The sequence below is a fragment of the Toxotes jaculatrix genome, chromosome 15 (genome assembly GCF_017976425.1).
Source record: "Toxotes jaculatrix isolate fToxJac2 chromosome 15, fToxJac2.pri, whole genome shotgun sequence".
Taxonomy (NCBI): domain Eukaryota; kingdom Metazoa; phylum Chordata; class Actinopteri; family Toxotidae; genus Toxotes; species Toxotes jaculatrix.
Window position 1 is genome coordinate 9,385,642 of NC_054408.1, and position 23,432 is coordinate 9,409,073.

General features: G+C 41.5%; 1 protein-coding gene across 3 annotated transcripts in view; it reads right to left on the reverse strand.

Moving 5' to 3' along the window:
- Positions 1-23,432, reverse strand: part of col4a2 (collagen, type IV, alpha 2) — a 52,709-nt gene that overhangs the window by 5,489 nt on the left and 23,788 nt on the right. For 2 of the 3 annotated variants that reach the window (XR_005895393.1, XM_041057471.1), the window contains exons 6-42: positions 11,199-11,333; positions 11,074-11,118; positions 10,843-10,959; positions 10,683-10,751; positions 10,516-10,551; positions 10,370-10,423; positions 10,234-10,269; positions 10,062-10,103; positions 9,061-9,135; positions 8,894-8,938; positions 8,731-8,778; positions 8,606-8,641; positions 8,461-8,505; positions 8,026-8,089; positions 7,372-7,485; positions 6,509-6,658; positions 6,310-6,381; positions 5,968-6,119; positions 5,773-5,845; positions 5,558-5,664; positions 5,212-5,395; positions 4,765-4,809; positions 4,400-4,474; positions 4,210-4,308; positions 3,904-4,125; positions 3,588-3,749; positions 3,322-3,492; positions 3,066-3,209; positions 2,814-2,939; positions 2,538-2,719; positions 1,541-1,604; positions 1,375-1,449; positions 1,143-1,250; positions 907-1,014; positions 739-810; positions 294-419; positions 13-129 (exon numbers count right to left, since the gene is read on the reverse strand). Coding sequence is in view for 2 of the 3 variants with exons in the window: in XM_041057471.1 (XP_040913405.1) it covers positions 13-129; positions 294-419; positions 739-810; positions 907-1,014; positions 1,143-1,250; positions 1,375-1,449; positions 1,541-1,604; positions 2,538-2,719; positions 2,814-2,939; positions 3,066-3,209; positions 3,322-3,492; positions 3,588-3,749; positions 3,904-4,125; positions 4,210-4,308; positions 4,400-4,474; positions 4,765-4,809; positions 5,212-5,395; positions 5,558-5,664; positions 5,773-5,845; positions 5,968-6,119; positions 6,310-6,381; positions 6,509-6,658; positions 7,372-7,485; positions 8,026-8,089; positions 8,461-8,505; positions 8,606-8,641; positions 8,731-8,778; positions 8,894-8,938; positions 9,061-9,135; positions 10,062-10,103; positions 10,234-10,269; positions 10,370-10,423; positions 10,516-10,551; positions 10,683-10,751; positions 10,843-10,959; positions 11,074-11,118; positions 11,199-11,333 (3,595 nt within the window). In the remaining variant the exon portion in view is untranslated. The remainder of the gene's footprint in view (positions 1-12; positions 130-293; positions 420-738; positions 811-906; positions 1,015-1,142; positions 1,251-1,374; positions 1,450-1,540; positions 1,605-2,537; positions 2,720-2,813; positions 2,940-3,065; positions 3,210-3,321; positions 3,493-3,587; positions 3,750-3,903; positions 4,126-4,209; positions 4,309-4,399; positions 4,475-4,764; positions 4,810-5,211; positions 5,396-5,557; positions 5,665-5,772; positions 5,846-5,967; positions 6,120-6,309; positions 6,382-6,508; positions 6,659-7,371; positions 7,486-8,025; positions 8,090-8,460; positions 8,506-8,605; positions 8,642-8,730; positions 8,779-8,893; positions 8,939-9,060; positions 9,136-10,061; positions 10,104-10,233; positions 10,270-10,369; positions 10,424-10,515; positions 10,552-10,682; positions 10,752-10,842; positions 10,960-11,073; positions 11,119-11,198; positions 11,334-23,432) is intronic. The other variant, XM_041057472.1, reaches the window with a different exon arrangement.

A 23,432-nucleotide genomic window follows, 5' to 3' on the forward strand; every position in this document is an offset into this window, starting at 1 on the left:
TAATTTTCTCACCTTGAAATCCTTGAGGTCCTTTAAAACCAGTGTCCCCAGTGGGTCCCTGTCTGTCTTGGGCCCCATGTGGTCCTATGGGGCCGCGGAATCCTGGCAGCCCAGGTTGACCGTGGTCACCTGAACCAGTGAAACATGGGATTGTTCCAAGTCTCAAAATGGTTAAAACATATCGTAGCATAGATTATGTGTTGCTGTGCATCATTTATTCTCTTGAGATCTCAGCAGGTTCATGGCTTCTAGTCTAACTGGAGCCCTGTGAATGCAGAAGACTAGTGGCTAACCTTGAGGTCCCTGGAAGCCTTTCAAACCCGCTGTGCCTGGGACACCCGGCTGGTTGTTGGGCTCACCGCTCTCTCCCTTCTCTCCTCTGGGTCCCTTCTCCCCAGCTGGTCCAATGATATCCGGGCCTGACAAAAACATATGACCTCTGACATCGTTTTCATAACAGAAAAACTAAGACATGGTTTCCACTCCAAAAGTGAAGAATTCAGAAATACACCTTGTCTTTACCAATTTTATATGAATGTATTCACTGCTTTAAAGCCCCATTACACATAATGAGATGCTGATTGAGAAGAATAAGCTACTAGTACGTTTAAACTGTAGCAAATCTCTCTGAAAGTGGAATCTGACTCTTTTCTAACTTACAACATTAATGGTATATTCTAGTAGTGATAGGTACACAAAGAGATTGTTTTTATAAATTCTTGAAATTTGGTTGAATACCTGGTGCTCCAGGGAAACCCTTTTGTCCTTTCAGTCCATTTAATCCATAGAGGCCTTTCAAGCCAGGGAAACCTGCACACATTTGCATAAATCAGATGGTGGAATAAGGTGGACAACAAATATGTGGTGAAGAGGAAGAAGGTGGTGGTTGGGGTCTGATCTGATTACCTTTGTTTCCTCGGAAGCCAGGAAAGCCTGGGTGTCCTTCTTTTCCCGGAGTTCCAGGAAATCCCTTTTGACCTTGGTTACCAGGAGTTCCCTTCTCCCCACCTGAGCCTGCAGAAAAACAAAATATGTATGAGGCCGAGGGACTGCAATATAATTCTGTGACAATTTGTAAGATTTACGATAACATGACACTAAATTGGAAAGTGCATGATAAGGAAGTAAATGCAATCTCTTACCTGGGTCTCCTGGTATTCCTGGATCACCTGGATCTCCCCTTTTGCCTTCGATACCATCAAAACCAGGTCCACCCCTATCCCCAGTATTTCCAAATAACCCTTTTTGGCCTGTAAGAGGAGATTCAAACATTTCATATCTGCCAAGTATGAGCCTTTAATTACAAACTGGCGCTGATGAACACCTGATGAACTGGTGCTGAGGAGAAGTAACAAAAGTTGTATGAGGGTGTACCTGGCACTCCTTCAAAACCATCCTCTCCTCTCAATCCGGGAATTCCTGGAAGGTCTATACGAAGGCCTCTATCACCTGTAATAGCATTCCATCCAAAATTTACTAACACTTAAAATATTTGGATCACAAAGATAAATCCCCACAAGTTTAGGGTTTGAAGTTGTACCTTTGACTCCCTTCCTTCCTGTGTCTCCTGTTGCACCATAGGCACCAGGACTTCCTTTAATTCCCTGAAAAGTAATAGAAGAGTAATTAACAAACACATCAAACATTTGAAAATATCACTCCCTTGCCTGAGATTTTGTGATGAAAGTAATGTATTAAACATGTTTTAGTAGCTACAAAATAATAGTAAAATTACAAAAATGATGGCACTGTGAAGGGGTGAGTGCAATAATTGAAAATGTAATGTAAAAGGTTACTCCAGCAATTAAATATTGTATATTGTAGGGGGGTGTACTGGAGACAGAATAAAAAAAGGAATGGCCAAATTATGGAGTTCCATTCTCCATCTTGCAGCTGAATCACATATTTCATTAGACCCTCATTCCAGTTAAACACCCACTTCTGACATTTCTAGATGCCAGTCAGACATCTCTAAATGCTCGCCTAACTTCACTTGCTAGTTGCTAGCTTCCTCTGTCTGCACTTGGTGCTGGACAGGTGATGTGCTCTGCTTTATGCTTTTTCAAAACAAAAAGTCCCCCCATGCAGCAGCAAATAGTTCTGTGAGAGTGGTGAGAGTGAACCAAAACAGTAAAGTTGCGGGTTGTAAAATCAAAACCATGAGCTCAATCATCTGATAAAGGAAAACTGAAGAGTTGTGTGATAATTCTTTGTGGTTTCATTATTACAAGTGACCCCTTTCAAATACAAGTAGCCATGTGATGTTAATGTTAAAACTGTTAATAAAAATATATTTATTATAGCTGCTTTAAGTCTCAGGGCCAAACCAAGATAAACCTGTTCATCAGGGCTATTTATTAACTTTGGAAAACTCTCCACAGAGCCACAGAAAGTATTATACAACTGTTTTCACAAGCTGAGTAGCACTCCTCAGGAAAGTAAACTGAACTTCATTTGTAAAATGCCCGTTTAAGGCATAATAATTAGCGCAGATACCTAATCAGTGACATGAATTTTCCCAACATGGCTCTGCTCACCTTGCTGCCAGACATTCCTTTAAAACCAACAATTCCTCGATTTCCACTTGAGCCTGGCATGCCTTTTATTCCTGGGAGCCCCTGTGGACCTGGATCTCCTTTGTGTCCTTTCTCATGGCTGGGGTCTCCAGGAGAACCATGAGCTCCCTCGTGGCCAGGCACACCGGGTAAACCTTTAGAACCTGTAGGAAAGAGTAAGATGTGAGGAATAGAGGCTTGGGATGACAGAGAAGCTGAGAAGGAAGGAGTTACTGATGTCAGACTGTAGCTGCACACCTCTCGGTCCAGTGAAACCTTGACTTCCTTTATGTCCAGAGTTTCCCTTGGCACCCTTCATGACATTCCTGACATGGGCAGGGATGAGAGGTTTCTCCCCAGGTGGCCCTGTCAGACCACGATCACCTGGCAGACGATGTTGGGGAAGAGGGCAGCAGTAAGTTAAAGAGTCTACATGGAGGTCTCAACAGAGCACAGAGGACTAATGAGGGACTGAGATGACAAACATTTTATTTTAAAAAACTGTCTCACCTTTCTCTCCACTTGGACCTGTCACTCCTTTTGGGCCAACTTCGCCTGGCACTCCAGGTTCTCCTGTCTCCCCGCCGATGCCCTTGACCCCTAGATCACCCCTGTTCCCTTCAAAACCTGACATACCAGGAGACCCTTTGCTTCCTAGGAAAGATGGCCAGATCAGAAGAAGTAACCATCAGAATTATTTTATTTTTAATTCTACTATATATTGTTTAAGGAGGAGATTATTAAAGTAAAAGTCTGAGGAACAAACCCTTCATTCCTGGGACTCCTGGGCGTCCATCTGGTCCCGGCTGTCCTAGGTCACCTGGTGGGCCATACTCTCCAATGACACCATCATCACCGTATGTCCCAGGGAACCCCTTTAATCCGATTGGACCTGGAGGGCCTGAGTCTCCTTCAGTTCCCCTCTCTCCTGTGAAGCCTGGTGAACAAGATGATGTACCACAAGGAACAGGGATGTCAGACATAAACAAGAACATTGTTGACAGAGTATGTCGTCGTGTATGTTTTTCTAACCTGGCTGTCCAACGGCACCATGAGGCCCAGGTGGACCTGCTTGCCCAGTGTCACCGGGGTAGCCATATTGGCCCGGTGGCCCAGGCCTCCCTTCCTCCCCCTGCAGGCCTGCAGGGCCAGTGTCACCTTTGGAGCCAATCATACCAGGCATGCCGACCATTCCTGGTTTGAATGGATGAATAAGAACATTAGATAACAGCTCTCAAATCCTTTATTCTTTCATGTGATCCCACTAATGCTGAAACTAACTAAAAGGAAGGTGAAATAAACTGGTGAGCTTGAACCTAAATAAGTGATAATGTGAAAACATGGTTACCTGGATAGCCTGGCTCTCCTTGATCCCCAGACTGGCCTCTTTGCCCTCGAAGCCCAGGCATCCCAGGGTCACCATTGGATCCAGGTGATGCTTCCAAAACTTCTCCGTGAAAGCCCTTCTCACCCTGTGGCCCATGCCGGCCAGGCACACCAGGCAAACCGGGGGTGCCAGTTGAACCCTTGATGCCAGGAACTCCCAGGTCTCCACGGGGGCCAGCAAAACCTTTATTGGAGAATCATAAAGTCAAAGATAATGTGTGATTCTGTCTATCCGACTACTGCCCCATGTTTTCTTGTCACTCTTTACCTGGTGGTCCAGGGCGGCCACCTGCGCCTTGTTCTCCTGTTTCTCCTTTCTCTCCCTTTCCTCCAAGTAGACCCTGTGGTCCTTTTTGGCCTGAGGGACCTGTTGGTTCACAAAATATGAACACGGCATCAAAAATGACTCAAAGCTATTTTCCTTGCAGGCAACACAAACTAGTTTGTTGTTGTGTTACCTGGGAAACCTGGTAATCCATTGAGTCCTGGAGGTCCAGGTGACCCAGGAGGTCCTGGGATTGCAATGCAAGGACCTGAGAATAAAATAATACAAACGCAGTCTTCAGGGCAACATCATGGTTTTATGTAAAAGTGACTGTTTATGTGGAAATGACTATTTTGGTGCAAGTGACTTTGTCTGCTGCCCAGCGTGGATTGTTTTTCAGAACATGGCGTTATCATTACATTAGCTAGTATCTCTCTCTCTCAAACTGTAAACACTTCATCAAATCATCATGCACACAAGTCAAATAATCCAAAAGCAAAGCACAAGAGAGTTGTTACAAAGGAAGCAATAAGGTGAAAACCTTATTATACCAGCTACCTGTTACATCCACCTGTCCTCCATCTCCTGTTGGACTACAGCCGCCTTTCAGTTGCAAATGAGAGAAAATGAAAGAGAGAGGCATTCGTAACAAGAGTTATTCAAAAGCACAAGCATTATCTCAAACAAGCTCAGCTGCAGCTGGTTTGAGGGATGCAGCCCCTGCATCAAGGAGACAACAGGAGGCAAAGAAAGAAAAGTATATAAAATGGCAAAATATACTTGACATGCTTCCTTCTTTTTAATCACAAGCCATTAATGGTCATTCCCATTTCACTGCTTTGCATTAAATCACGAAAGAGGATCAGAGGGGCAGGGTAAAATGAAATACTTGGCAGGTGAAAACATGTAAAATCACTGTAAAGAGATAAAGCCTCAAAAGAGAAATATTCAACACCATATCGAGACTAGATAAGAGGGGGGAAGGCGAAGTCAGGTGCCGCTCACCTGGGATGCCAGGCGTTCCTGGAACTCCATCATAGCCTGCGAGGCCGTCATCACCAGGTAAACCACGCTGGCCTTTGGGTGCCCCAAGAACTGCACCAGGTTCTCCCCTCAGCCCAGCTGCACCTGGTCGACCAGGCAGACCTGGGAAACCTTTGTCCCCACGATCTCCCCTGGGACGTTCTCCCTGTTGACACAAACGGGCATAATCATTATACTGTAGGATTCACTTACTGTTGCAGCAATGAGTGGTAAGGAAAGGAGGAGAGTATCAGATTAGCTGAAATGCGTATATTAATGAGTATGTACAATGTTACACTGTCATTATGGACATGACTGATGGACTCACTGGAGAACCTTGGCTCCCAGGGAAACCAGGCAAACCGTTCAGGCCTGGAGCACCCGGAGCCCCCGGATCACCATCTTGTCCGGGATCACCTGGATCCCCAGCATATCCTGCATAAACATGCGCATATTTATAATTTGTAATTTAACATGGGCTTATAATTGATGATCATGCATCAACACACACGTAAATGCAATTAAATAACATACACACTGCACCTTTCTGTGTGGCCTCAGTTGGGTCCCCTTTTCGGCCTTTTGGGCCTGGTGCCCCATCGAACCCAGAAATGCCCTAAAAGAAAACACAGAAGTGTGAGGGAATAAAGAAGGACTTAAAATGATCAATGGAATTAATGAAGATTATGTGATTTAAATTATCATTTTTTTAAACATGATTTTCTTAATTTTTCTTACAGGAAACCCATCATCTCCTTGGAGACCTGGGTCTCCTACGTCACCCTCTTGACCAAACTCTCCAGTCATCCCAGCATCACCAGGACCCCCGGCAGGACCAGGTTGTCCCGATGGAGAGTTTACAGTGGTGCACTCACATTTTCCATGGTCACCTAAAGTTACATAAAAATGAGCCCACAGGTTGGGACATGGTGTATTAATAAGTAATTTAGGAAACTGAACTGATTCGCCAATCTGGCGCATAAAAGTGAATACTTCAAAAAACTTTAAATGTCTGCATTTTTAAACAATAATTCATAATGTCAACAAGCGTCTTTAGCACAAACAGTATGGCTACAGCACCTTTCATTCCTTTAAAACCTGGCCTGCCGGGCCTTCCTCTCCCGCCTGGAGCCCCCTTGAAATACTCAGACCCTAGGGACAAACAGAAATATAGTAAAAAGAAATTTTTTGAAACAAAAGGAGATAAATTATTAAAAACCTTAGTTTAGTAGTATCAAAACAAATGTGCAGCCATTCACTCACTCATTCACTCACTCACATGTTCCTTTAGGTCCTGGAGACCCCCTGAACCCTTGGCGTCCTTTGGTGCCTGGGGGTCCTACACTGACAGCAGGGCTCCCTGGTTCCCCTTGTTGGCCCTTCTCTCCTTGCTCCCCTTTTATACCAAATGGACCGAAGGTCTCAAACACTGTCAGAGACAAAAGGACGCGAAAAAGAACAATTTGTTTTTGTCACTTAGCTAAAATGTTTGATCCTGATGGCTTTAGAACAAGTACTGTCACTTCCCAGTTTCTCTGAGGTTTAACTTGAAGAACACTGTCATGATTTATTGCAGTTTATATTTCTGTATGAACAGATCACTTGAGTTTTTTTGATTGATCTTTGTGATTGAAAGGATTTTTTTGTGGATGATGTCCACTTTGCACCAAAGTCTTTAATATTTACTTCATGTTGTATACTTTATTCTGTCATTATTTTTCTTCATATTTTGACTCTCACTGTTATTGTATCTACTGCTATATGTACGGCATTTATTACATATCTGTGTCTGTCTGAGGGATCCATTGTCTGTTCTTGTTCTTGAGTTTTTTTATGCATTTTTTTGCAATTAAAAATTTTTCCTGACTTTTCCCTTATCTGACATAAGGATATAAAGCCAGAGCTCAGCCAGCGTCATATGTTGTACAGACTCTAAATCCATCTGAGACATTTTTTTGATTTCAGGATATATGAATGAAACTGACTTAGAAAAAATGACTATTGCAATATTGGTCCTTTACTTGCGTGTTGATGAAGGTTCTTGTGATAAACAGGTGAGCCAAATACGTGCAGCAGGCAGTTGTATACAAGGGGTCTGAGACTGTGGATGAAAGTGTGGATGTTTAGCTTCAGCTGACAGACCTTGTTGCTGAGACTCAGAGGCAGGGCGTCCTGGGGGTCCAGGGAAGCCTTGATCTCCTATTGGGCCCCTCTCTCCTTGTGGACCCTGTATACCAGGGGCACCAGGAAGACCAGCTTATCAAGCCAAAGCAAACAGAAGAAATATTTGTTAGTATCTTTGCAACAGGTAGCATCAAGTGCTTTAATTCATTTCTTATGCAGCTGTCCAGCAGATTATATATCCACAACTACAAAGCATTTTTAGCCTCATTTGAACATACTGTAATAGTAATATTGTTCTGTAGAATTCAAGCGAATTAGATTCCCCAACCAATCACTTTTCATTAATTACTGTTGTTCAACCAGTTGTCTCCCTACACCACCTGGTCCACGTCCTGCCAGATGACATCCCTACAGGACAAGAAGCTCCATTGTTCCTCAGGGTCATTGAGTCTATACTATGAATTTTAATAACTCTCATCAGGTCCATATTTATCTTGAACACTTGACTTTATGCTCTGTCAAATCTGTTAGAGCTGAAATGTCCCCACAGAGTTTCACTTCACGTCAGCAACAACACTGTAAGAGTGCCTGTTGTCAGACAGTGTGTGTCTCTCTTTTTCCTCTTTTCTATTGGTTGATATTTCACTGTTTCCCTGGTATTAATCAGCTTACCGGTTGAAGACCAAGGCCAAGCGTCGCCAGATGGAATCAAAGGTCCTCGGTCACCTCTCTCTCCCTAAAATACAAACTTAAAGTCAGTCCTTGTGGGTCAGTGGTTGCCGTTTCACTTGTCATTTTGATGTATTGTGTACAAAGATCAGATGTGGCTAGATGAGATCACATGCTGAATGCGGACACATTGCTTGTAAATGATGACCACACATATCCTGTTGTTGTAATCTGCATCTGAATTATCTTATTGTTTTTTCCTTTTCTGTCACTTGAACAGCTTCACAGGCTGTTAAACCATCCTGATCTTAACTGTTTGAAACTATGTAATGTTTATACTAAGTGAAATATTCAAACGTGGTGTCTTTGAAAACTCTGGGATCTCCACTACAATACAAAACAAAGTTTTGAGGGAACAATTTTCAGCTGCATCCTAACCTTAGGTCCATCTCTGCCTGGTGGTCCCGTTTCACCAGGATCCCCCTGAACGAGAGTTGTTGTCATCATCAAGTTATAAAATGCCATTTTATTCTAATTTCACAACATAATAATGATTAAATAATCATCTTTTACACAAACATACCCTCGGTCCAGGAGCCCCATTTGCACCAGATTCACCCTAGAACAGCATCGAAAAACAGAGCATGAAATGAAGTAAATACACAGTCAGAGTTTTGCTGAAATGTGTGGAAATTAGTCTGTGCTAACCCGATTTCCAGGGAATCCCTTGACACCAGTTTCTCCTTTGTTGTCCGCCTGAAATTGAAAAACAAAAGAAAGATAAGTGACATGTTAAAGTGTTAATGTTATAGTATGTGAGCACAAATGTATACATGCATAGAAATGTGAATGCCAGTGAGTGATAAAATACCTGATCCCCTCTTTCTCCTTTCACACCTTTTTCTCCAAGTGGTCCCTAAAATAATGACAGTATTTTTGAGGTACATGAATCACCGTTTCCTCTTTTAGAGGCCATCTTTGAATATCATTACAACAGGGTAATGAATAAAGATGAGCATGTGTTGCTGAAGTACAGACCGGAGGAGGTCCGTAGGGGGGCAGAGTATGCGGATGAGTAGAGTTTCCTGGAGGCCCTGGTAGTCCAGTGTCCCCCTGTGTTGTAAGTAGGAAGTGAAACAAAAGTCAGCCAGCTCAAGAGAGAAACAAATCATCAGCAGCTGCTTAGATCTTCTACTTAAGAACATGTGGCAAATCAGCAGAACATTCAAAATATTCCACTAAAAGTAAAAGTTCTACAGTCAAAATCCTATTAGCAGAATTACAGAAATATTGGCAGCAAATAAAAGTAAAGCTGTCACATAGAAAAACTCCTGCTGTGACTAACATATTATTCTATATGAGTTAACACTGTGTCATGTATGTGTAAGCAGCATTTAACTGCTGTAGAGCTTTTTTATTTATGGCCTGGTAGTTTAGTCTACTTGGTCCCACCCAAGGGGTTGGGCCCCATCCAAAAGGTTACAAGATAAATGTGACGGAACATGAGATGATTAATGAGACAGAAATTTCTATAAATTTTTTAGCACTAATATTTGATTTTGTCGTATAAAACTGGATAATGTCACCTCTTTAAATAGCAATTTAAATATGTTTAGCAGGGTAATTCCTCTTTAGTAGAGCTGCTAACAACTCATATACACATGTATCTGTGACAAGGGGTTTTAATTAATTGCTGTTATTTTGTAATTTGTCAGTCAAAATGGTTGGAAACCACTGCATTTATCTTTAACAATGTGTTGTGTTTTATGTTTGTTGCCAGATAAATGTAATGGAGTAAAAAGAACAACACTTTCCTCTGAAATGCAAAAGAAACATTAAAAGAAAATATTCAAATAAAGTACAAGATCTTAAATTGGTACTTGAGTAAATATACTTAGTTACATTCCACTACTGCAAATTATTACGTGGGAAAGAACAGATCTCAAGAAGATCAAATAATTTATGACCTAAATTAATTCAGGATTTTTCATGTAACATCTGACTAACAGATATTAGTCAATCATTTGACAAACACTCACTTGGTCTCCTTTGGCTCCTTTAATGACTTTGGTCATAGCGCCCTGCCCAGAAAATAAAAAAAAAACACTTCAAGTTGCCTTCATGAATTCAAATTCAAGTTCACACAGCAAATTTGTCTCACATTATATCTTTATTATTTTTATCATTATATTAATATTGTTGTTACATTACCTTTGGTCCTCGGGGACCTGGCGGCCCTGGGGGACCCTTGTAGAAGACAAAAAACAGGATTCTAATAAGCATTTTGTATTATAATAGATGAGATTTTCCAACCTAAACAAATGCACACATACACATGTGCACACACCTTTGGTCCCTGCAAGCCTCTGGTACCCTGCTGTCCTTGGTTTCCTGGAGGCCCCTGACAAAAATCAAATGAAAGTAGATGGGAAAGATTGCAATTGAGGTAAGTCAGTAAGTTGCAGATAATTAACTGAATTGAATTTGTCTTACAAATATTCCATGGGCCCCTGGTGTGCCTGGATCTCCCTGTGGATGGATGTTAAAAGATTTGTTAATGAGATCAATTCGACTTTGTTGCAGCTATATCAAGGTATAATTTGAAATTTTGAGGAGCCAGGTGTCAAAAGTGACATTTGTGGAGAACTCTTCTTCCTCACCCTGAAACGCTCCATGTACACTTTCACTTCTAGGGAGTCTCCCTTCTCTCCCTTCCTGCCTGGTGTTCCCTTAGAGATGGAAACAAAAAGACAAGGTAATGAGGTCAGACTTTATATATTTTACAAATCACCATACAGACAGATTTGAACTAACACTTACAGGAAAACCAGGTGCGCCACCTCTGCCAGGTTGTCCCGGTAACCCTGATTCCCCCTGTGTCCCGTTACAACCATCTGCACCTGGCCTCCCCCTGGGCCCAGCTTGTCCTGGGTGGCCCTGCAGAGCGAACATCAAATCAAAACAGTCAAAACACATCACACATAAAATCAATACTCTGTCAACGTACAACAAGCTTCTACTGCTTTCATCCAGACTGATGGATGGACTTACAGGTATGCCATTGTTTCCAGGGAACCCAGGAACGCCGGTCCTTCCCTGTGGAGTAACAAGAATTACACATTTAAAAAAGTGTTCGAACTGTGATATTTTTTAAAAAAAAGAGAAGGATATTTTACCACATCTCCTTTGGGACCTATGATGCCACCAGGGCCACTGTCACCTCTTTGCCCCTTTTGTCCTTGGATGCCTGGATCACCTGGGTTCCCTGAAGGCCCCCGTGGACCTTGAGGACCAAGAGGCCCAGGGTGACCCTGAGATTCAAGAAGTTAAAAAAAAAGTTGATCAACTTGATGTCCCAGATAAAATACTTCAAATAAACTATCAGCTTCTGAACACTGGCTTAGAGTTTAATTTATCAGAATCAATTACACTTTAATTTTTCTGTATCAATAATATCATTAGTGTTAGAAGTTTAAGAAAAGTTAAGCTAACACTAGAGATATTTAGCGTAACAAAAAAAATTAAACTTACCTGTTGAAAATGGAGGAATTAGAAAAAAAGAGATTTGAAAGTGGGACAAGTTTTATCAAGGGTTTAGAAGCAAAGCATCACAACAATGCAACAGGATGAGATTTCCCACATTTTTACATTGATTTTTTTCACGTGATTTTCTGATTCTATCACAAGGGGGAGACATACACTTTTATTTTTCTTGTAAAATCCTTTCCTTCAGCACTCCTACTGTATACAGCCATCCAGTGGTCAAACAGTGCACTAGTTCAGTCAGGAAAGAACTACAGAAAGATAAAAAAACAAAAAAACACTGACTGCCAGTTTTTGGGATTTTAAAAGCCAGAGAAGCATTTTAAGCTCAAAAGAATACATTTACATTTCAATATCACAAGAACGACCTTAAGTTCTTTTCCACTTTTTAGGGACAGAACAAGCAGACAACAAAATGAGAGATTCTTACACACAAATTACTTAATATAATCTTGTTTCACCTGGGAAACCATTAAAACCCAAAAAGACAAACGACGTGACACAAGCCAGACAGAGCAGTAAGGTTTAAGCTTAGATAAAGCCAGACTATGGTGTCAGAGGTCAAAGACCCCCACAGAGACCAAGCAAATTTTAAATATTGTTGATTTTAATGGCTCTTTGAATTTGCAGACAGCCTCCTTATCTACAAGCTAAATATAACAATTTGATTATGATACTCAGAGTGATGAAAGAGAGAAGACAGGCTGGCAGATAGGAAGCAAGGAAAATGTGAGTCTGGCAGTAGAAGAAGTATGTTTCTGTTCTTCAAGCTATACCTCGGCTAAATTTATATGAACATCTCATTTTTATCTCCTCATAGCATTTTCTCTACGCCAGATGAGCTGCAGCGTATTGCCAAAAAATAAAAAGACAAAAAAAAAAAAGAATATAAGTTGTGTCGAGTACATTTTCAGTGCAAGTGTGGTGCCAAGGAGCTTGGTCTAAATGGTCAGGTAAAATCCCCTGACAGGCAGAAAACAACTGCTTAAATGCTCACACATAACTGAGCTGTTATGACTCAGTTGTTGTTACTGTCATTCACAAGCCTGGGGGAGATGCTTGAGATGGGGCTGAAAGTAGATGAGGGTTGGTGGGGTGGAAAAAGAATATGGACCGTACTTACAACGGTCGAAAAAAACAAAAACACGTGAGGACGATGACACCATGGGAATTTGGTGTGTTTGTATGGTCTGTGAGTTCATGGGGTCAACGAAGGATGGCCTCTGAGGTTTGGGGGCCTGACAGTGTTCCTGTGAGAACCAACAAACATAGTGATGTTGTTTGTCCCCAGACAGAGATGCTCTGGGCCTTGTTATAGGAAGCATGAGCCCAGGGTCTCAAAGGAATTAATAAAACTGCAGGGAGCCTAAACAATGTCAAAGAACAATTCAAACAAGCTCATAGACAAATCAGATGATGCAGAGAGTGTGAGATAAAGCATCACATAAATTATGGCTAGATGCGTGTCTGCTTGTACATGCAGCCTGTGTACGTCCTTGTGTGTTCTGTGTCTGCTTCAATCTCAAAACAGTCAAAACAGCTCAAACTCCACATGAATGATGGGAGTGTTATAAAGTCTGTGCTTTGATTTTTTTACTTTTGCAAATGAAAACAGCCAGAGGATGTGGCTGATTATTCAGAGGTTTAGTCAAGATATGATAACATCTGTATTTATCTTGCCCACTATGGCGATGGTATCACCATACTGGTTATTCTGCAAGTCATTCATGATAAATCTTTAATCTTTAATCTTGGTGCATAACTGAAGAAAAAAACCCACAGTTGTACTTTGAGCTAAATGCCAATGTCAGCATGCTAACATGCTGTCGATGATAGCTGTCACATGCTGATGTTTAGCAGGTATAATGCTTTCCATGCTCAGCATCTGAGTTTAGTTTGTTAATGTTAGCGTGTTCTTGTTTGCTAATTAGCACTAAAAAAAAGTACAGCCAAGGCTGATGGGAATATTATTAGTTTTGTAGATGTTCAATGGCGCTATTGATGATGCTAGTCTCTAGAAGGGACTAAAGTTCTTTGTCTGTACCAAATTTCATAGCAATTCATCTAAAGGATGTTGAGATAAATGTCAACCTTGTGGTGGCATTAGTGGAGAACTCAGAGGACCACTGAAGTAGGATTCATCATTTGGGAACCATGTCTGTTCAAAACATGTTATGCCAATTCATCTTATAGATGTTAAGATAATTCACAGGATGCCTGAAAATTTTAATCCGCTGGTGGTGCAAGAAGAAAAGTCAGGGGATCATCATTGCCAGTAGGGTTCATTGTCTGGGAACCATCAGTGTTTGTAATGAATTTTGTGGCAATCTATCCAATAGTTGTTGAGATATTTCAGCCTGGACCAATGTGATGGTCCTACCCACCAAATGAGCCACACCACTAGTGTGGCTGAAACTGTGCAATAATCAAAATGTCAAAACAATTGGCAAATCCCGGAACAACCAGAAAACTGTGGAACAGTGGTTTAGAGTCCAAATATCTGCAAAACAACAACATGTAAACATCTCTGACTGGGGTGAGAGCAACATGTATCATAGCACAAACAGTATCAGCCCTAGTATTAATGACTGATGGTGTGTCTATACATCTCCGCAGAAGACAAAAGTGATTCAAAATCCTCTTAGCCATTATATGTGGATTCTTTGTTTTTCCGTAATAAAAAAACAATATAGTCAGAATTTATAATTTGCACCTTCCTGTCAAGATTACAACTGTAATTTAGCAAAATTTAGATGTGGAAAGAAACTACCACCTGTTTCCTCTGTTATGGATCCATTATGTTCTCTGTTATTATGGTGGAAAAAGGCTTCTCAGGCACATGGAGTAAGGTGAGCTCTGCCCATACACAATAACAGTTGTAAATCATCATTCTCATAAAAAGGATATTATTCAAGCTAATTTTTTGAAGACAAATGATTCTGTCAAAGTAATTGTTTTAAAATAATTCACACAGAGGGCGAAGCAAAATATACAGTGACAGAAGGGAGGAGTTGAGCAAGCTGGAATGGTGTTGTAATTCAAAAGTGGCTCGTTTCTGTGTGTGTGTGTGTTTGTGTTTGGCTGCACATGAGATCCCTGTCTAGAGCACTTGCATGGTACACTATGTGAACTGCTGGCTATCTTTCTGCATGACTTAAACAAAGGCCTGATAAATACCAGCCTCCTTTTATAGCTGATAATGGGGGAGATGTTTCTAAGTGCATACTTGTGTAGTATTACAGCAAACAACAGCCAAAATGCTGGATGTATAGTAAACACTCAAAATTAAAGGTATAGCAGGCAGATGCATAACTTTTGAGCCTACATTTAAGAACAAAGTACTAGTAGTTCTTTGCTTCCGCCACACCTCTGTACTCCCCATTCTTATCTGCTCAACACTACTTCCACATAGCATTTCCTCTCTTCTGCACCCTAAAGTCTGAGGACTTCTAACACCCCTTTGCATCTATTCTAACCCTCCTTTGTCTGAATTCTTTCCCTTCTGGTACATGCTTGGCAAAGAGTAACCAACATTTGAGCCCACAAATCAGCTAATAACAGACTATGTGGAGAAAAGAAAACTGAAACATAAAGTTGAACCACCAAGAAAAATATAGCAGAAACCATATGACTGGCCCAAAAAGTATAAATGCAGAATGAGTGCATATAAGAGGGAGTCAGCATGCAGCCAGGTGCAGTAAATTCTGAACCTGTGCACACAAAGATCCTGACATCCAGATCAGAGAAAGCTGAGTGCTCTTCAAACATACATACCCTGGACTCACTACAGGACACTGACCACACATACATGCATGCATGTCTGTTTAGGTCTGAGTTCCTCTCTGTCTTTGAAGGCTGGTCATGACTTTACCAGATCATGAAGCTCAGGAGACATGAGCTTCCCTCTGGCCTTTCCTGTAACTGTAGCTGTCTGTGCTCCTTTATTTTTCTTTCCGTCACAGCCGGCTCACGTCATATCTTCAGCCTCATGTCTCGTGAGCTCCATAATGGGATACGATGAGCTATCAATCAGCAGTCCAATCTACTAGAGTCACAGAGGGGAGAGAAGGAAATGAAGCAAGCAGGAGCTAAATCACAGCTGACCAATACCCTGCACAAGTTCAACTTCTGATTGCAATCAAAAGCAGTCACTTGGCTACAACCTGGGTACCGTGGGTTGTGAAACCAAGCCAATTTTATTTACTGTATTCAGACACAAAAAGTGCAAATCTGACTCTGAATGCTGCATAGTGCCCAACATTTGGCATCCTCAGTCCTTTGGCCTTCAATCTGAATGAGTAAAAACTGACAAAAAGCTTACAGCTTATCAATTGTGAGGATTTGTTGCATTTGTATGTGTGTGTGTGAGACAGAGTAACACACTGTTAAAGGAAGCTGTGCATTTTATATGAGAGCTTAATTCTAAGACTAAGAAGAATGAGTTTTTCAAAATTATACATTAGTACATTGAAATTTTTATGTCTTTTATGGATGTGTTCCATGGCTAAAATATCAGTACTCACTTCCCTTTACAGCGCACATTTAAGGTATCAGCCCCAGACAAACAGGCATACTGCTATGATGGAGTAAAATCAGGAAAGTTCACAAAGTCAGACAAATAACAGGGACTCAAAGACCAACAGGTAAAAGAGAGGTATGTCTCAGGAGGAAAAAAACTAGACTAAAATTACAAGATTAAACAACAAAGAGGATAGAAATGAAGAGAAGAGCAGCAATAAAGCAAAAGGTGACTGATTTTCAAGAACAGACAGATTGAAAAGGGCAATAAAACACCAGCCCTGCCCATACTGGTCAACCAACTGGTGTCTGCTTTTTTTAAAAAAATTTGATCACTTCTCACCTCATTTTAGGGGCATTAACCACGACGGACACACAGAAACACACATATAAAAACACACACATAAAAACCTACACCAACCAGGTGAACAAAATGACTAGGCTAAGGTGTAGGACGATGGGATGCTGACAGGGCAAATGTTTTTCAGTTCAGTTTTTCTCTCTTGAACAAGGCAAAAGTAAAACAGAGGTTAAGAACAGCAGACACAGCAGTCTTTCCTAGCTATTCGTCTACCACAACATTGTTTAAATTTTTTTTACCAGGGATTAACCCGTGTTCATTTATCATACACATTACTGAAAACGAGATGTCCCCGCTCTATCTTATGCAGCTGTAGGAATGTGTGAGGAGGATTTTGGACAGTTCAACTTGACATGTGAGAGTCCAGATGAGGAAAGAGCAGTTGCCCATTGAACAGCAGAGGTTTACAGCTGATTTCAACCAAATCTCCAAGGCGTTGAACCCTGTGGTGCTGCTCAGAGGTGGAAGGTGACATCTTACAATTAAATAATACAACCCAGAGGCTCAAGTGCAAGATAGGGATTGCTGGACACATGGGTTTAAAGGGTCAGTTCACCTAAATTACACAAAAAACATATTTGCTCACATACTTAGCTCTAAACCTTGTGCAGGTTTAGAGCTATCTGTGTCTAAGACTGGTGCCAACACTTCAGCACAGTGGAGATGAATTTTGTTTGTTGTGTTCACAGCAATGAAAGATCACATGTAATGATTCAACATCTACTTCAACAAACCAGTGTTTATTGGGGCCATTTCCAATAAAAGTTCCAATAAAAATTGTTCACAGTGAGATGTGAGGTTTATAAATCCTTAATGAAAATGAAAACAAACACATGCCAACGTATGGATGTTTGTGCAGTTTCCTAACTTTTCTCAGTGCAGTTGGATTTCGTACGCATTTACATTTCCACTTCATTACAGCACTTAACCTAAGCAAGTGTGTTCATGACATCTCACCCTCAACAAGAAATCTCTGAGAAAATCTCTGCTCTTCACACTGTGTAAAATGTCGTAACCATAGTCCTCTCCCTGTGTGTGCATGGGTGTGTTTGCATTTCTCATTTCTAAATCACATATCTATTAAAAGTTCCCCCCGTCTGACACCGTAAATTTAATCTGGACCCAGACTGTCCCCTGGGGCAGACGGTTTGGGAACGACCCACTAAGAACAGGATGGGAACACATAGCCCACTGTGCAAACCCCTGACCTCAGAGTGGAATAAAATAAATCAATGAACAACTGGCCGGAAGCTCCCTCTGTTATTCCATCTGTCTGTCTGGTAACACTGGGAACTACACAGACCTTTTTGTCATTTTTTTTCCCTCAAGAAATGGAAAGAGTTACTGATTAAAAGTTTAATTTAAAGATAAAGATTTTTTTCTGTTTTCTACTTGTCTTGTTGTGTCTTGTCACGTAACCCCAGTATGAGGAAGATGCTTGCTATGCTAGACGAACATTTAGTCCATGACTGATCCTGGCAATGAAATACCCTCTGTGCTCAGGACACACATGCATGCACATTATTAGCTATTTTTAAAAAGCTTCATTCTTGTATAAACTGTGCTTCCGTGCCTGTTTTTCATGGATATTCGTATCTGTTGCAAACAAAGCTAATACTTGCAGTCTCACATGGCTTAACCTTCCAGTAGTTGTACACTGTTTCGCCTCAGAAATAACACTGGAATCTAAACAGAAGTTGATGTGGTGAGGGACGACTGATGCATTGCAAAGTCAGCTTTATCCTCTGATGTCATCAGTGTGGGACTTCCACAGAAACATCTACAGACCAGAGAGGGTGCTTCTACATTCACGCAACACTCAGTCATGTAAACTCCTCCTAATAAACTTGAAATCTTGGTGAGTGTCTCTGTGAGCTGCCTGCTGCAGGAATGCCAATGCAATGGAGACTGCAACTGAAGAGTGTTTACAGTATAAATCAAACTTTATTTATATAGTACCTTTCATACAATACAAATGCAATTCAAAGTGCTTCACAAGTGGCACAAAAGGATGGCAAAAGCGGACTGGGAGACTAATGCACACAAAGATACAAAAGCTTGTGAAAGAAGTTAAAATTCTGCATAAATTTACATCTCTGCACCAGCTGATCGCTGCATGAGGTGGAAGTAAGCACCAGATTGTTCTGATCTGCTTCCTGCAAACTACAGAGGAAGTAAGAGAAAGAGCTAAATGAAGAAAATGAGGGAAGGAATGAGGGAGATAAAGTATAAAAGAACAAATAAAGGAAGGAAAGGTGGTGTGAAAAAGGGAAGCAAGGTGGGAATGACTTAAGAAAGGAAGAAAGAAACAGAAAGAAAAGAGGGAATGAATGACTAAGGAAAAAAGGTGTATCAAGGAAAAGGAGAGGAGAAGAGGGAAGAATGTAGAAAAGAAGGAAATTAAGTAAAAAATAAAGGAAACAAGGACTGAAACAAGGAAGGATAAGAAAGGCCCAGATAGGCGAATTACAGCACGTAAACACCAAATGTCTCTATGGCTCCCACAGTCTGGCTAAGACAGTTTGGTGGTGATGTGGTCTCACTGCTCATGCGACCCAGCTCAAATGTTTTTCTTGGACACATTTTTCTTGGACTCATTTCCTGAAGATCCACATCCCTTCTACATGATACCCCAGGGGGGAAATGGGGGTCTGCTCCCCTGGAGGAGTAGGGGGAATCAGGGGTTAGAGTAGAAGCTTGAGGAGAACCGCCCGGAGGACAAGAGGGTCCTCAACTGGATGCCCTGAGGAGGACTCAGGGCAGAATAAACAAACATCTGTCGATGATGTTTAGCTATCTATTAGAGTGTGTTTAGATCTCCTGGCTGCGGTCAGGGAGGCCATCTTTCCGAAACCCCTGATGGAAGAAAATGTCCTACTTCTGAAAACTCTTGATGAACGTTTTACTGTGAGTAAAAGGAAAAAAAACAAAAAAAAAAAAAACAAGGCCATTCAGGCTTTAGGTGGAACACGGAGGTACGAAAAACAGCATCTAATGAGGTAGCATCTGTGAGAAAGTTAAAATACGCTGTTGCCATGGAAACAAACCTCAAGCCAGATTTGTGCAAACATCACTTGAACCTTCACGTTCTCCACTACGCAATAACAAGTTCCTGTGACTCATCTGCTTAAAATGTCTCATGTGCAAAGAGAGAGACGAAGTGGAGGAATACAAACAGATGACATTCAGAGCAACATAAGTCATTTGTTGTCACTTGCTTTGTTTCTCATGGAGGTCTGCTGCCCTTTGTTTAGCCATTCAGCACAGAGTGGTTTGGCTGCTTTGAGCCTAGTTTACATTAGAATTAATGTGTTTAGACTCAGATTAATTTCTGTGTGCACGTGTGTCATTTTCACTGACCACGTGCACACGCATGTGCCAGAGATCTGACAGCATCCAGACCAGAGAGAGGGGGCTGCTAATGGCCAGTGGTTAGAGTAAAGTGTGTGTGTGTGTGTGAGAGTCTGCATGTGCTTTGAGGGTGTGTGTTGAAGATCATGACTCGAGGGGGGGATCCCAGGCTGAGAACAGAACAGCTTGAACCTCTAGTTATCCCAGGGGTCTCTGGGGCCCGACACCTGCACTATTGCCTCATGTTAGAGGAATGAGACGTCTCGAGTCTGTGGTCCAAGCACATGTGCGTCTAAACAGGTCACAGCTGCAGCTTGTGTGTGTATGTGAGAAAAAGCGAGAAACAGCGCAAGGTCTCAAATGAGGTGTTGCCCTCACCTCAGAGACCAACCACCTGTGTGCCTGTATCGGGTGTCGGCATGTGTCTGAGAGTACGTCTGTGCGTAATGAGGTCCATCATGGGTGTGCTGCTTCTATAATCCCACTGTTAGATTTATCACTGTCACATAATGCCATTACGCCCTCCATACAATGGATCGCCCAGAGCGCAGCGTCCTTCTGTTTATAAAAACCCACCAAGCAAAACTCAATTTCCTCAACAAACCTGTTCTCAGACATTATGCATTGCACCCAAGGGCAAAAATGTATGTCTACTGAATTATATGTGGAGTGAAACAGTTTTAGAGGCCACAGGAGTAATGGAAAAGTATGAGAAAGTTGTTTTATACAGTATATATACCTATTACTACTACTTGTAAAAATGATTAGTTGATTGAGTTCATTAGTGGGTGATTAACAGCCAAGTTTTCCTATACTGCACTGTTGCATCACAAAATAGCTTTATGTACACAGCACTTTTCACAACATCATTACAAGCCACTTTACAAATGGTTAAAAAAAAAAAATAAAACAACACACAGCAACAGGAAGACTCAAGTTTGGAAAATGAGCTTTATAGACAAATATCCAGCTGTGATATTTGCCCTGTTTGACATGGACTTTAGCCAGTCACATTAGCTTCAGGGATACCCATGTAATCCTCAAGGTCTCTTTCTGTACCCTCCAACCCATCCAGCTGGCCCAACCCCCAGTCCAATTTTGCCAGCCTGAAAGAGTTTTTCCATTTTCCCACACGGGGATGCAACACCCACAGCCATTCCAGCTGCAACACTAAGTCCTGGACAGTTTGCAAGAGAGCAAATCAGAGCAAAGGTCTATGCATGTTTATGGTTTCCCGACTAAATGAATGAGGTTTTTTATCTTGAGTGCATCTGTAAATGGCATTAAGTTGATATTCCTGATTTCAGTAAGATGCTGATCCTGACAATCGTGGGCGGTGTTTCAAAAATCATGGAGTGCTGTTGCACCATTGCTGTGTGAGGCCTAGTCTCTGCTCCTGAGAAAAAAAAGGTCTGCACTGAAAACCTGTCTTTTCATGAAAGTGAAATAAATATGAGAGGATTTAAAAGAGATCTAATTGTTTCCTATGCAGCCGGCCCCTCGATGTAGGTTTTACAACAAGGCCTGATGGGGAACACATGCTGTTGCTGTGGTGATCCAAAACTCCGGTCACATTTTTCCTACGGCCCTGAGGACCCTCTTTGTCGACCATAACATTTCCTGACTGCTGTCTGCAAATCAAATGCAAACATCCCAGAGGATGAACAACGTCAACACCTTATTTACCCAACTTTCCTATTGCGAAAATACAGACTAGACACATATGACTGATGTGGAAAACACGGTGTGTGTCTGTATGCGTTTTGCAATGAGAGGGAGAGGGTGATGGATTGAATTGGTAACAGAACATGTCCACAGGAGAATAATGAGGAAACAGTTCCAACTTGTTACAGGACATAAAAGGAGTTTATTGCCATATTTCTCAGTGACCAGGGCTAAAGTATGATTAAGTTCAGAGTCCCATGGGGCAACAATCTTCCAGCCACAACATGAAACCAAATATCTCACGCTCATTCTACTCATTTTGTTGGTTCGTTTGTCCTCAGTTACACTCGCACCATGTGCTCTGTCTGATGATAGCACAGTCGGGCTACAGATGGTAGCACAAGGCCAAAATGCCAATGCCAAAATACACTCAAGGGCGCACAAATACTGGACTACTGAATGACTGTACTGTCATTGGATATGGCCAATCTGTTTTCTTGCTGTAAGATAGATTATGTGATGATAGCATCATCAAGGTCAGTGAAGGACAAGACGTGTTTGGCAAACATAACTTAACCTCAGGAAACAAGTGGAGTATAAACTTTCCCAAAATCCAAAAAAGAGCAGGACAGTAGTAGCATCAAGAACTAAAAGGTAAAATGTATCACTGGGTTAGCTGGTTTGACATGTTGACATTTATAGCTGACATAAAAAAGACGCAAACCTCCAAATATCTATCGTGGATGTCGAGTTTTGCTGTTTCGACAGTACCATGCACACATTAACACATGGGGAAATCCAAAACTAGGCCTGCTGTTCTGTTCCTAGTTTGCTGAGCTGTGATTGGACAATCACTGTTGGGGGGAGGGTTTTAGTGGATGGTGAATGACCAAATTACATTATAATTACTACATCTTTAGTAATAGCATGTGTGTTACCCGGTGTGTGTGTGTGTATGTGCGTAACTGTGTGTGCGTGTGTGTGCGTGCGTGTGCGCGTAACAGTGCGCACGTGTGTGTGTCTTCTAAAAAGAGATGCTCCTTTGTCCGCACCAACAATCGTCCTCTTGTTCCTAAACAGCACCCATCATCTTAAAATGTGAGAGTGAGCCACTTTTATAGGCTCTTAAAGCTGGACCACAGCTGGGTGCAGGACGGCGGGTCAAACTCGGCTTTGACAGTAACGGGAAAAAAGAGAAAGGGATGGGGAAAAGAATTTCTTTTGATTGTAGAGGCAGACCAAAATGGCACTGGAGAAATAATGTGATCTTGTGATCTTCAGTTTCTGAGTTATGGGGAACATTTTTGTGTCTAAGAGCTGCACTGTAGCGTCAACCTGCTTGTTTGCTGTCCCTTCAATGACCTTTGTCCTTCTGTAGTGTATCGAGGTAGCAAATGTCCACACAAAAACTGCTAATAACTTTATACTGGATGAAAAGACTACACATGGGACAGGGGTCACCCATAAACTAACAGCAAATTATCACTAACTCTGCAGATCTCCTCAGCTCTATGGACTGATACTTGATATCTGCCCAGCAACAAACAGCAGACAGACAAATTTCATGAGTTGATGTAGCATAAAGAGCCAGATGTTCTTCTCAGGAACCAGTCGATACCAAAACAGAGAGAAAAGTGGAGTGAAAATTAGACTTACATTTGTCAGGTGGTCAGAAACGTGACTTTAATCAAATGATAATGTTGCTCTCTATCTACTGGATGCGTAAATAAACAACTGTTTGTGAAAATGTTCACCATAATGACTTACGTAACATAGCCTACTGTAATTGATAATATTGTTCTGTTTATAGGTTGTTATGCCTGCAGAAGACAGTATACTTGGCAATTATTATACTCATGAGTTAAAAGTTTTCACATCTCATAAGAATCTGTCCTGTTGTGATCCTTACTGTTGCATAAACTCATGATCAGCTGCAAGAAGAAAGGCCTCCTGTTTTATTTTAACTTCATAT